This window comes from Notolepis coatsorum (genome assembly GCF_963971535.1).
Source record: "Notolepis coatsorum genome assembly, chromosome: 18".
NCBI lineage: Eukaryota > Metazoa > Chordata > Actinopteri > Aulopiformes > Paralepididae > Notolepis > Notolepis coatsorum.
In genome coordinates, this window is record NC_140182.1 from 578,693 (window position 1) to 593,937 (window position 15,245).

The 15,245-nt window shown below is 42.3% G+C and overlaps 1 protein-coding gene across 1 annotated transcript in view; it reads left to right on the forward strand.

The window, feature by feature from the left end:
• pot1 (protection of telomeres 1 homolog) overlaps nucleotides 1–15,245 on the forward strand; it is a gene marked incomplete at its 3' end in the record, with an annotated part of 139,493 nt that overhangs the window by 32,347 nt on the left and 91,901 nt on the right. Inside the window, exon 4 of the mRNA XM_084334464.1 lies at nucleotides 5,228–5,328. Coding sequence (XP_084190590.1) covers nucleotides 5,228–5,328 — 101 coding nt within the window. The remainder of the gene's footprint in view (nucleotides 1–5,227; nucleotides 5,329–15,245) is intronic.

Below are 15,245 nucleotides of genomic sequence, written 5' to 3' on the forward strand. Positions count from 1 at the left end.
GAGCAAGACACTTAACCCCTAATTGCTCCCGATGAGCAGGTTGGCACCTTGCATGGTCGCCTCCGCCGTCGGTGTGTGGATGAAATAGAAGCGGTTCTCGGTGCCCAACCCTCGACACGATGGTTCTCGGTGCCCAACCCTCGACACGATGGTTCTCGGTGCCCAACCCTCGACACGATGGTTCTCGGTGCCCAACCCTCGACACGATGGTTCTCGGTGCCCAACCCTCGACACGATGGTTCTCGGTGCCCAACCCTCGACACGATGGTTCTCGGTGCCCAACCCTCGACACGATGGTTCTCGGTGCCCAACCCTCGACACGATGGTTCTCGGTGCCCAACCCTCGACACGATGGTTCTCGGTGCCCAACCCTCGACACGATGGTTCTCGGTGCCCAACCCTCGACACGATGCCACTGGCAGCTGGACTCCTTTCAAACCGCGGCAACCCTTACATGAAGCTTAGAACCTGTAGTTTTTAGCTGTATGTGTTAGTCCTCTATTTAAAATAAACCCAGTTGAAATATTGAAAACATCAACGTTTGACCTTGTGTTTCAGTCGATATTCATCCGTTTAAGATGTAACATGCTGTTTGTATCGGCCCGAGGTCTTGGTTCATCACATGAACATGAAATCCTGCCACCAAGGGGAGATACGAGGCCACCAGATTGGTTGTTAGTGCCAACACCTAAATCCTGCACAACTCAAAACTTTGCGAGCTACTTTCTGATGGTTTTAACCAATAACGACAAAATGTTTATACTGTACATGTTTTGATGTTGAAATTTCACAGGTAGAAGTAAACTGACCGACAGTCCTCTTCCTATTAATCATATGGAAGCTGGTTCTGTTTCAGTAAAAACTAAAATGGTTGCAGTTTGTTGAAAGGTTGTCTATATGGTTTTTAAATGTAAATCTATCATCAAGCCAGATGCCAATATATTTATATTCAGTGACTCAATGCTAAATCCATTTACAGTGCATGTATAAACTATTATAATCAATAGTAAATTTAAGAGTCACACTTTCTTTTTTTTCTTTTGTTTATTTACACATATAAAAACAATTACATATAATATAATTAAGGCTGTCAAATATATCGCGTTAACTCCCGATTCTATTAATGCCACTAATTTTTTTTAACTCAAGATTAACTAAATTTTTTTTTTTTTTTTTTTTTTACTAGACTTCACTCAGGTGTATTATTGATGCTCTCATTGATACTATGTTTGTTTCTGAAGTGTGTGTGTGTGTGTGAGATATAGAGAGAGAGGGGGGTGAGAGAGATGAGGAAGGGGCAAAAGAGAAAAAGAGCTGGGAGAGTGTGTGTGAGAGAGAGGGGGGTGTGTGATTAATCAGCCCTTGTGTGTGTGAATGTAACAAGTTCCTAACGTTTTCTTTCCCCTATTATTTCATGCACACTTTATTCATTGTTTTAAATTATTATTTTTAAGTTATTTTGTGCATCACTCTGTTTTGAATTTGATGCAAATTTGCAATGCATGAGGGTCATCCTTTTGTGTTAAATGGCTGCACAAAGCAAGCATTTGTTGACTCGCATGTTGATAAGAGTATTAAAACTTGGAACTTGAAAAAGATCCGTTTAAGGTAAAAAAAAAGATTTAAAAAAAAATGCGATTAATTTGCGATTAATCGCGAGTTAACTATGGACAATCATGCGATTAATCGAGTTAAATATTTTAATCGTTTGACAGCACTAAATATAATATAATAAGGTTATCAAAGGCCAGTTGCACTGAATCAGCAATTGAAAAAAGTAGTAGAACCGAACGCGCTCACCTCACTAGACTTGACACTGTTTTTTTTTTATGCAAGCCATTCTGAAGGTGTGTTCACACCGAAACGTCATGATATGATTTATTTCGGGCTGCCAATAAATTTGAAAAACCTGGAGTGCGTGCCTGGACATTGTTTCCCTATTTTTATGACTGAATCAGCAATACAATACACAATAGTGTCGTCAGCATAAAGATCGACTTGACAACCACTCAATGAAGAGACAATATCACTAATATAAATGGTGAAGAGCACGGGACCCACAACGTAGCCTTGCAGAACACCCTTTGTTGTAGGCAGAAACTCACACGGCTCCCAAATAAATCATTCTGAAACCAGTCAGAAGCATTTCCTTTCAAACCAATATTACATGATCAGAGGGTCATTATCTAAACGGTAAATGGTGCATTTATATAGCAGCTTTTATCCAAAGCACTTTACAATTTTGTTCCTCACATTAACCCATTTACTCACACATCCACACACCGACGGCGGAGGTGACCATGCAAGGTGCCAACCTGCTCATCGGGAGCAATTAGGGGTTAAAAGTTTTACGTTTTTTCCCCCGAATATACTATATATATATCTACTTTTTCTCCTTTTTCTGAGATTTTTTTTCTCCCCATCCCAATTTACCTCGTGCCAATTCTCCCTCCCCTGTCCTGATCGTTGCTCGTATATGCCCCCCACTGGCCGGTTGTAGGGAGGATAGAAGCCTTGCATCACATGTCCCCTCCGATACATGTGGAGGCAGCCTGTCATCTTTTCACCTGCCAGCGCGGACTCATTTGGCGAGGGGTAACGCGTAGGAGGCTGTGCAGGCGCCCCAACCGACCTGTAGGAGTCGCTGTTAACAACAACCAGACTAGCACTCTTCGACTTCCCACCCGCTAACTTGAGTTAGTATGACGGCCGGCCCAAGCCGGAGTCAACGCCGACAGCCGGATTCGAACCCGGTGTCTCTTGCGTGACGAGCGCAATGTCCGCTGTGCCACCCAGCAGCATATATATATTTATTTTTATATAATTTTATACTATATTTGGGACTAATGTAATGGCTGAAATAGTGATGTGACTAGCTCTAAAACCTGATTGATGTGGACTTAAAACTGAGTGACTTGAAATAAAATACTCAAGTTGGTTTGTTTACCTATTAGAGATTGGGCGGTAATTATTGAACTAAATCATCTCCATCACCGCCTTTCATGTAAAGGAATCACACGCCAAGGAAATCTGCCCGTTGAGATAGAGAGCGATTAAACATTATGCATTAATTGCTCAGGGATAATTGGAGCAAACAGTTTTAGAAAGAAAATCGAATTGATCTTCTCTAGTTGAACTCCTGGTATCAATGGCTTGCAATGCTTCCAATACATCATTAGGAGAGAAGGGATGAAAGGGGAACAGAAGCGTGGTTCATGGTGCAACACACACAATCATTATCAACAAGAAGTCCATGTGTTTGTTGATCAACACATAATATGCTCCCCATCAGCATATTTTAAAGTATTTATTGAAGGCTAAGCATCTCATTCTGTTCAGAAATCAAACGGTCATGCCATTTAATGTGTTTGGGTATGGAATTAGTGGTTTTGTTTATGTTTGAGTTTACTGCCTTCCAAAAATCTCGGCCAGGTTTGAGTAGGAGCGAGTAATTGGGTCTAGATAATCATTTGATTTGGCTTTTCTCACGGCTGAAGTGCTTCCTCCTGAGTGTCTGGCGAGAGACCAGGCGCCGTTCCTTTCTTTAAGCAAAGTTGACAACTTGTGTGAGAACCAGGGTGTTTTGTCTCGTTTAAAGGAGCAATAGGCGGCAGTGTTGTAATACTCGAGTCCAGGACTCGTGACTCGACTTGGACTTGGATTTGAGCACTGATGACTCTGACTCGAGCATTGACTGCATTCGGACTCGGAAGGTGCAGACGAGGACTCAGACTTGTTAACCTCTTCCACCCCTGTGGTCCATCGGCGAACCGCAAATTACATCACGTCATAAATCAATCTGTCTAGACTGTCTGACAAAAGTATCATTTTATTTTTCAAACGTATTCAAGTATAAACATCATAACCATGTCACAACAGCAGTTATAATGTATATTATCATCAATATGTTAGTTTACCAATAGGTTAAAGTGTTATTAGATAGATTTTCGTTTTTTTCGTTTTTCTATTTTGGTCGCGAAAGGCGACCATTTTGGAAACATTTAACGTTGGGAATTGTAGTTTCTTTGCAGCCATTTTGAAGAGGACACCGGGAGCTTTCGGTTTTTCCGAACAACACTTCTCAAAGGCCTCTATGGGGCTTCGGGAAGATATTATGGGGAGATCTTTTTTTTTAATATATCTTATTACTTGGGATAATACACCACACAACTTAATGTTATTCGCATATATGGGAGCACAGTTAGTTTGTCTCTCCTATTTCCAGCATGTAGCAACAATTAGATTTGAAATTTGTTTCAAAATGGTGGCACCCTGGCAAAAATAAAAAAGCTACTGTACAGATTTCATTATCTGTTCTTATGCACGCCTGGTGATACTAAATCCAAATTGAACTCAGCCATTTGAAATATAAGATTTGGCACAATCCATAAATGTGCGAATTGGCGGTGCGGCTACGTGGCGTAGTGGGCAAGGCGCTCGCCACGAATGCGGAGACGCTGGGCTCGCCTGTTCGAGCCCAGCGCTCCACATTGCTTTCAGTTTAGCTGGTCGTTCATACTAATACACATTGGCCGTATTAGGGGGTGGGAAACTGATGGGTGGGGATCGGGTGTTGTGGACAGCGACTCCTACAGGTCGGTTGGTGCGCCTGCGCAGTAGAATCAGGAAGTGTCGGGGGCAGCGTGAGCCTCCCACGCGTTACTCCTCGCCACTGAGAGATCGAGCTGCGCAGGTGAAAAGATGCGACTGCTGTTACCTCAAGTACCGGAGGGGACTTGTCCTATGTATGACTTAGTCCACATTGCAGCCGGCTTGTGGGAGGCAAGAAACAGCGTTCGTGACAGGGGAGGGTTGAATTGGATGATACGAAATTGGGATGGGAGAAAAATATAGAAAATGGGAGAAAAAGTGGATCAAAAAAAATTTGCGAATTGGCTATAATGTCATTTATAAGCCTGCTATTCTATATTCTATAATAATATTTCAAATTGCATTGGTCCAGATGGGAGAATTCAGTACTGTATCTACAAAACCTTCTGTTTAATCATCTTCCCTTTATTAATTTCCTTAGATATTTTGTACACATGATCTCAAGAAGGTACTGAACGAGATCAGTGGCAGTTTTTCACGTCTGGTCATTTTTAGCATGGTGTTATTCACTGTCAATATTCACAATTTCTAGCTTGTAATGTTTCATTCCGTTTCCTTGTGTAGGGTGAAATATATTATGTTGGGAATTAAGGATATTCTTATGTGTCATTTTTAGATGAAGGCCCCCTGCAGAACTCTGCACCAGAGCTCACCTCCATCAACGTCGTACTGTTTGGGTCGATGGCGAAGGACTTCTCCGAGTCTGTCAATCAGGGGGTAGGTGTCCATCCATCAAGCCAGAGTATGAATCAAAGCAGGGTTAGAAATTAACATTTTTTTTCAAGGGCTTTTTTTGCCCCCCTTAATTGATTTTCGGGGGCTTTTTTTTGTATTTCGGGGGCACAACATTTTTATAATGAAAATTAACATAAAGATTATAAAACATTGTTGACACTTTTTTTTACAGTCTTCGTCCCTATGTTTGATAACGTAATGTTAATGTCTCCATATATAGGGCTCTACGCTAACCTTTTTCCCAAGGAGCACATGTGCTCCTAAATAAAATGTTAATAAATAAAATCTAAATACAAATTTAGGAGCACACAGAAATTTAGGAGCACAGTGACAATTGTTCAAGTAACACACACACACACACACACGATGTGTGACATCATGGCTTGGTTTCATGTTTTGAGGTACCTTCAATTATCTGTAAATAATACATACATACTCTATCTAAATAGATTAAATATTATTGTCCCTGAGGGCAAGTTGTGTTGTTGTCTTGATATATCTACAAATAGCAGACGAATAACCGGTTGCCTCTGGATCAATGAATGTCTAATATTGAATAATATTATTAGATATTTTATTTTTAACATCCCTAATTCCAACAGTCAAGAGGCTTGTTTCAAATTGATGAAAAACCCCACACACGCAACGTTTGCGAGTATAGGCTCTGGCCAGATCGATCAATGAAATACGTTGCGCGCTCAGCGCTGTGGAATGAAGGAAATGCGCATCGGGATCGGATTTGGATATTATTCTTTGGAGTTGTGTTACAAATGGAACGGTCTTTCCCCGCCGAACACAAGTTACTTAACGTTACACAGGTCGCGCTATGCAGATGCTTAGCTTGCTAACGTTAAGATAGCAGTGTAATGCTTGATGAGAGCAGAGCGCTCTGTCTGTGTTCGCATCCTCCGATTCCTCTCAAGTGCCTGTAAACACGCAGCGGGCCCCGCCTCCCTCCTCCTTGGAACAAACATTCCACCCAAAAACTGAATTTCAGTCCAGTTTCAATCTGAACTATTAACAGCGGAGCTGTTTTGTAATCTTCACAATCACTCGTCTGTCTCGCACACTGCAAGTAAATGATTTTCCCGGTTTGCACACACACATATTATTAGGGGCAAATACGAGGGAAATGCTCGCACTGTAGAGCATATATATAATTATATATATAATTAGTAAACTGTCGGGGGGGCTTTTTTTCCCCCCCTTAACTGATTTTCGAGGGCATTTGGTCAATTTTCGAGGGCATTTTGCCCCAAGCCCCCGTTAATTTCGAACCCTGAATCAAAGTCATACGTACATTCATGGTGTTCTCTGTCGTCATATCAAAGGGTGAGAGACGTAATTACATTTCTCAATATTATCATTTTATTCCCCTGTCTTACCCTTGCTTTTTTTATTTCTATTACTACGGCCCACTATCCCGCTGGGTGCATACTATGACCTTTATCATGTTTCGTAACAGAAATTCAAGAAGCCTATTGGAACGTGAGGTTCTATTATGATGTTGATTAATATATCTGCATTATTTTATCCCACTTTATGTTTTGCTCTTGCTGCTTGTTTTACACAGATGTTATGTCTTTCTTACTGATGTAAAGCACTTTGAACTGCATGAAAGGTGCAATACGGGGGATGGGTGGGTGGTGTTGTCTTCTGAGCAGGAGTGCTGTTGAGGGCTTCAAGGCGAACAGCGAGTATTCATTTTGAGGATAGAACTAAGACTAGAGATAACAGAACAAAAAGACTCATATGGGTTAGAACCTTCTCTATCTTTTTACGTCAGGGGGGAAAGAACAGAGCGTCCCCTCTTCCCCTGCGCGCCAGCGTGCTTTCATCTCAGGGTTTCTCCTCACGGTCATCACATATCCAGAGGATCATCCGTCAAAGAGACGAGGTGGGGGTTGATATTTCAGAAGCAGAAAAGCGTATCTCTGGATTGGCATTTCTTTGCTTTGCGGGGAGGGAGGGGCGGGCGGGGAGTAGGGATGGGAATCGAAAACCGGTTCCCGTGGATGCACTCCGAAATACTGGCCGCTATGAAAACCAGAGACAAAAAATGCTCTGAGTTTCGTAAAAGTCAGTCAAAGCTTACTAAAAGCACGAGCAGTGAACTCCAAGCCCACGTGACTGAACTCAAACTAGAAAGAAACAGACTAAGAAACGACGTAAACTCCATGATCAAAACTGCAAAAAAGAATTTCATCAATGACAAAACTGAGGAAAACAAAAACAAACCACGTGAACTTTGGAAATTACTCAATAATCAACTAGGATGCAGTAAAAAACTTAAAACCAGATTCTCAAACATAAACATAAAAACTGACAACACGCTCATCACAGACAAGCTGGATGTAGCCAATTACTTAAACATTTTCTTCACAAACATAGCCACAACACTGGTAAACAAACTACCCTCCCACTCAGGGCTTTATGGGGTAGAACACATAGTAGCTTTCTACAAAAACCTAGGGGTCCGCAAGGACGACTTCAAGCTGGAAACGGTAACAACAGATGAGGTACTCAATAAACTGAGCGCCCTCCAACCTAACAAGGCCACTGGCCATGACAACATCCCCTCCAAATTCCTCAGAGACTCAGCAGCCGCCATCACACCAATCATCACACACATAATAAACCTCTCCATAAAACAGGGACACGTCCCCAAGGACTTCAAAATTGCGAGGGTGACCCCTCTGCACAAAAAGGGCAGCAAATTAGACCCAGGCAACTACCGCCCTGTTTCTATTCTCACCTCCATCTCGAAAGTCATGGAAAAAATAGTCTACGAACAGGTCGAAAAGTACCTAGCGGAAAAAAATCTAATCTACGAATTCCAATCTGGCTTCAGAACATCCCACTCCACTGACACATGCCTTCTCTATTTGAATGACCACATCAAACAAGAGGTGGACGCAGGCAAATACTGCGGCATGGTCATGCTGGACCTACAAAAGGCCTTTGACACGGTCAATCACTCCATTCTGATTGACAAGCTAAAAGCAATTGGTTTTGATAGTCTATCAGTGAGCTGGATGCAATCCTACCTTGAGGGGAGGGAACAGATGGTGGAGGTAAACGGTACCCTATCCCCCCCCCTCACAGTGAGCTGTGGTGTTCCACAAGGAAGCATACTAGGACCGCTACTGTTCCTAATTTATGCAAATGACATGTCGTCAGCTTGTGACTGCAACTTGTTCCTGTTTGCGGACGACTCAGCCCTGCTGGTCTCTGACAAGAACAAGTTACAGGTTGAAAAAACCCTCAGCTCGGAACTAGGCAGAATCTGCATATGGCTCGCTGATAACAAACTATCATTACACATGGGCAAAACAGAGTCCATTCTCTTCGGTTCAAATAACAAACTCAGCAAGACCGACGGCTTCTCAGTTACAGTGGGTGACAATATTGTCACAAGGAAAGATGAAATTACCTACCTGGGGTCCATCCTAGAGGCTAATCTCTCCTGTGACAAAATGGCATCCAATGTAATAAAAAAAGTCAACCAACGAACTCGATTCTTGTACCGGATCTCCTCTCTGGTAAACAAGAACACCCTGAAGACTCTGGCAGGAGCACTCATTCAGGGGTACTACGACTATGCTTGCACCTCATGGTACCAAAGCACCTCAAAGGCGCTAAAAACAAAATTACAAACATCTCAAAACAAACTGGTCAGACTACTGCTTGACCTTACTCCTAGAACCCACCTCACCCCTGCCCACTTCGACAACCTAGGATGGCTTAGAGTAGACGACAGAGTACAACAACTTGCAATGGGCCTGGTCTACAAGATACACTACACGACCAAGGTACCCATGTACATGTCAAAATACTTCCCAAAGGTCAGTGAATACCACGATCACAACACCAGAGGGAGCTCCACAAATCATGTCAAACCCAGATTCGGCTCAAATAAGGGACTAAACACGTTTCGCAATTATGCCACATCAATGTGGAACGCCCTACCCAAAGCTGTAAAGGAATGTGGATCACTACCCACTTTCAAAACCTCTCTCAAGGGACACCTACGGGAGACTGCAATTCAACACTGGCCCCTGTAAATATCCTAACCCAATCATTCCAACCCCCTCCAATGTACAGTCATTTACCTAGTATGGTTTTGTCAATAGTTCAATGTACAATTGTGTTTGTTTGTACAGTGTCTCCTCCCCCCCCCCCTCAATGTACAGTGTTACTTGTTTATACAGTATGCCCCCCGCCCCCCCCCCCCCCCCCAACCACCTCCAATGTAAATTACCCAGTATGGTTGTCAATATCCCAATGTACCCAACCCCCCCCACCCAACCTCCAATGTACAGTTTCTACGTCAAATGTATATACTCCCTTTTCTTGACTCCTTCTGTATCACAAACAGTACTGTATTTGCAAATCTGGTATGTCATAAATGTATAGATGTAGCAGTACTGACTATCTGTATGTCATGTATGTCATATATGTCTATATGAATTGAAAATGGGGGACCCTGATGGAAACAAGACAAACGTCTTTCTCAGGTCTGCATCCCCTTAACAATTGTATGTATTGAGCCGTACTGTATTGTACCCATTCTGCAATCTGTTAAATAAAGTTTTCATTCATTCATTCATTCAACCGGTTCCTAATTGGCCGATGCCTGGAACCGTGTGGCTCCCGTGACTTTCGATTCCCTTATCGCTGCCTACAGTTGCGCAATAATGTTAGCCGTTAGCATGTAGCCATGGCAGACTCTATTTGATTCCTTAATGGCTCGAAATTGCCTGGGTTTTGGTAATATGCTCCCGAAATGCTCCTGCTGTTTGGCTACTTCTATGTGCAGTGAAAACTACTTGAATGCTTTAGAACCTAGTCATTGATTTAGATCAGGCTGAGCTAAAATTAGCCGCGGAGCTAACGTGAGCTAACGCTATTTAATCAAGCTCACAAAGAGAGATAAACAGCTGACAGCGGATAGTACAGGTACAAATACAATAAAACAGCAGGTGGGGGCTGTTGTGTAAACCTTGTACTCTTTAGTTCACATATAATGAGAGACGGAATGTTTGTTTACAAGACTGTAAGCCAGGAAGTACAGTGGTGCAACATACAAATGTGTCCGTGTAGCAACACAAGCCAATACCTTATAGGACAGGGGCCCGGGGAGCTCTCTCTCTCTGTGTGTGTGTGTGTGTGTGTGTGTGTGAGAGAGAGAGTGTGTGAGTGAGAGACAGAAGTCAGAGGAATAACAACCTGTTATTCAATAGATTAAATTAGTTTAAGAATAAAAAAATAAATACATTTTAAGAGAATCTCAAATACATTATTTTATTTAAGTGTAGGCTATAGTTAATGTTTTATTTTTTACAGTTTTTGTATTTTTCTGACATGGGGGCTCAACAATAAATGACAATCAGAAATGTCAAGTTGCATGTTATTCTAACCAGCTTAGACCCCTACGCTCTGCATCTTCTGGCCGCCTCAGACCTACTCCTATCCGAGCTCCGGGAGGGTCATCAAAGAGAAGTCGCCTATTCTCAGTCCTTGCCCCACAATGGTGGAATGAACTACCCACCCCAGTTAGGACAGCCGAAACCCATCCAATCTTTCGCCGTCGACTAAAGACGCACTTCTTCAACCATTATCTGAATAAAAAAAAATATATCTAACCCTAACTAACCGTACTGTCATGCACTTGTCCTAATAAACTAACCTACACTTTAGCACTCAACACTTTGATGAACATTGTTGCTCAGCTGATAGAGTTGTGCCCTTCCTGATGGCTTGTCGTACAGAACTTGTAAGTCGCTTTGGATAAAAGCGTCAGCTAAATGACTAAATGTAGTTCTGTTGCATTTTCAATTTATTTATTTAAATTATAAATTGATCAGGTAGCGATAAGGGAATCGATAAAGAATCGAATCGATAAGCAGAATCGATAATGGAATCGTATCGATAAAATCCTATCAATTCCCATCCCTAGCGGGGAGGGAGGGGAGGGAGGGGCGGGCGGCGTGTAATCCTCAAAAGAGATGCTGGGATGTGTTAGCTGCTGTTTGTAGGCAGATCAGAGCGCCGCTTCATTGTTAGCGGAATCTCAACACTCCCAATGAAAGCATGCGATCTGCCCGCAGTGCCCGGTGTGAGAGCCCAGTCCCACTGGTCCTTGAGCAAATTAGCAAGCGCATGAAGTAGATTATGTCGCCTCTACTCGGTGCGCCAGTGTAATCTGACTCCTCTGAAATAGCTGCTTCCACTGTTAATGCAGAGCCATGTCGGTGTGAATTATCTCGTACCATGTGCTGGTCTTTGTGAACTCTTTGTGCTCGGTAATGATTCTGACACGTTGCATAAGAACAGCGTCTGGAACCGTGTGGCGAGATCTTCGTATGACCTGGATAGAGATGAGTCTCAGTTAAAAGGGTATGTCACCCGTTTTTAATAATTCACACATGTTCGTCCTGTGCCCCAGGTTTAGTCAGTGTTGCACAGAGATGTTATGGTCTCATAAATTCATTGTCTATGGAGCAGCTACCGATTTTTTTAAAGATTAGATTAGATTACCGTACTTTTCGGACTATAAGCCGCGGCTTTTTCCCCCATTTTTCGACCCTGCGGCTTATATAACAGTGCGGCTTATATGTGGACAAAACCCGAAAATCGAAATATTGCTTTTTTTACTGCATTGAAATGTTATTTATCTGTTCCTTTATTTACTTAATACAACTTGTAAATGAGTTAATTCTTGTTATTTGTCCGACAGTGTTGTGTCCCAATGGGAGTCATTCTCTGTAGAGGTGAGAGTCATTCTCTGTAGAGGTGGGAGTCATTCTCTGTAGAGGTGGGAACTTAAAGCTCAATATAAGAACGGCCATGCACCACCACTCACAGAATCGAGAAAGAGCCATCAATCTGTCAATCCTTTCCGTGTCCGGGCCGGGTGAGGTTTCCTGTGTTGAGTCAAATTAAGCCGCAGGCTCCACTCCTTACATAATTAAACATTAAAACACATGCGGCTTATAGTCCAGTGCGGCTTATATATGTACACATCATTCAATTTAGCTGCTGCGGCTTATAGTCAGGTGCGGCTTATAGTGCGAAAAGTACGGTAGATTCAAATGTATTGTCATTAATATACAGCACAAGTACAGTACAACAAAATGAAGTGTGGCATCCAACCAGAGTGCAAATGTAACAATAAAGTGAAATAGTAATATACAATGTACAGGTGATTAAACTGGGTATGACATATCTAAATTAGTACTAAGAGTACAGAGTTGTAGTAATATGTACAGTGATACAGGTTTAAAGACACTATGGTAGTAAGTCATACTGACCAGCAGCGTAACTAGTAAGTAGGTAAGGGATATCTATAGATATAGTATCTACAGATATGTAAAAGGATTATGTGCAGTTAAGTACATACAGGTGTGGATAGATATATTTACGGTGAGAGTAAATACAATGGGGGAAATAAGTATTGAACACCATTTTGTTCAGTAAATGTATTTCCAATGAACGTATTCAAGCGAAATTTGCACCAGACGTTTGTATTAACTCAAGAAATCCAGACAAGAAATCTAAACATTAAAGTCCATATGTAAATAAAGTTATGTGTAATAAAGTGGAATGAAACAGGAAAAAAGTATTGGACACACTAAGAAAAAGCAGTAGACCACAGCAAGGAACTAGCTGAAAACCAACACTAATTAGGAGGCAACTCTACCTCCTATCTGTGCTAATAATGTCAACTGGGTTAGAATATATTGATGGGCTATAAAATGTTTTTGTTACCAAGGTGCCACACAAGAAACATCAACTGATGGGTAAAAGCACAGGGCTCTCAAGACCTTCACAAACAGATTGTTGCAAATCATGAAAATAGAATTGGCTAAAGACGTATTTCACAACTTCAGAATCTTCCAGTAAGCACCATTGGGGGCATTATCCATAAGTGGAAGCAACATCACTCCATCATCAACCGGCCATGCACAGGTGCTCCTCGCAACATTTCTGATCAGGGAGTCAGAAGGATACTTAGAGTAGCCAGAGAGCCATGGACCACTAGGAGAAGAGTAGCCAGAGAGCCATGGACCACTAGGAGAAGAGTAGCCAGAGAGCCATGGACCACTAGGAGAAGAGTAGAGAGCCATGGACCACTAGGAGAAGATAGAGCCATATGAAATCCGTTTTATTATTTTCCAAATTCCATTTTATTTTTTCCCCAAATTCCGTTTTTTCCGTTTTAATATTTCAGAATTCTGTATTTTGCTTTTTATGCTCATTTTACCATCAAAAATAGTGTCTAATAAGTGGGAATGAATAAATGTCTACAATTGAATATGATATAACAGTCCATTTAATGTTTTTAAGTGCTGCAACTCAGAAATACAGTTACATTTTACACAATACTTTTCAAATAATATTGTGACAAAATAAAAATACACATTTCAAGTGTAAACAATAGATACAGCTAGCTACTACTGACATTATCACAATGTCAGTAGCCTAGCTATATCTTATTTTATTGTGATGAAATATAGTAATGCATAATTTAGGCACCTTTAGTTTAGTTTATTTCGTTTATAAAGGACAGTGTATAATGACAATCGTTTGCATTAAACAAATGGATTGCACCAGATTTAGCAAGAAGCTATCATTTCCATCTATAGTCCTATGTACTGTAAAACGTTTCATAGCTATTTAAGTTTATTTCGATTATAAAGGGCAGTGTATAATGACTCGTTTGCATTAAACAAATGGATGGGTGCACTAGATTTAGCAAGAAGCGATCATGTCCTAACGTTATAGCTATTTAATCACAATGAATGAATGAATGAATGAAAACTTTATTTAACAGATTGCAGAATGGGTACAATACAGTACGGCTCAATACATACAATTGTTAAGGGGATGCAGACCTGAGAAAGACGTTTGTCTTTCTGGGTCCCCCATTTTAGTGTCGCAAGTGTTTTTGTGGCTCCAGTCCACGGAACGTTGACAGCATTAGCAAAACACCTTATCGCCGGAGGCATAAAAGTCATTAGGATACTGCTCTGCTCTGAATTGAGGGCTTATTGGGGAATTTATTAGCTTCTTGACGATGTAAACACCGAAGCAGCGAGACGCTTGGGAGACTGCCTGTGTTGTGTGTAACCCGCTCTAGCGTCCGCCTCCCCGGTCGCGTGTGCACCAAGCGTTCCACCCAAAAACGGAATTTCAGTCCAGATTAGGCCAAATTCTGCAATATTCCACGTTTTGCAGTCGATTCCATTTTTATTGGTCAATTCCGCGATTCCGTCCGCGATTCCGTGAACGCGGATTTCATATGGCTCTAGGAGAAGAGTAGCCAGAGAGCCATGGACCACTAGGAGAAGAGTAGCCAGAGAGCCATGGACCACTAGGAGAAGAGTAGCCAGAGAGCCATGGACCACTAGGAGAAGAGTAGAGAGCCATGGACCACTAGGAGAAGAGTAGCCAGAGAGCCATGGACCACTAGGAGAAGAGTAGAGAGCCATGGACCACTAGGAGAAGAGTAGAGCCATGGACCACTAGGAGAAGAGTAGCCAGAGAGCCATGGACCACTAGGAGAAGAGTAGAGAGCCATGGACCACTAGGAGAAGAGGAGCCAGAGAGCCATGGACCACTAGGAGAAGAGTAGAGAGCCATGGACCACTAGGAGAAGAGTAGCCAGAGAGCCATGGACCACTAGGAGAAGAGTAGAGAGCCATGGACCACTAGGAGAAGAGTAGCCAGAGAGCCATGGACCACTAGGAGAAGAGTAGCCAGAGAGCCATGGACCACTAGGAGAAGAGTAGCCAGAGAGCCATGGACCACTAGGAGAAGAGTAGCCAGAGAGCCATGGACCACTAGGAGAAGAGGAGCCAGAGAGCCATGGACCACTAGGAGAAGAGTAGCCAGAG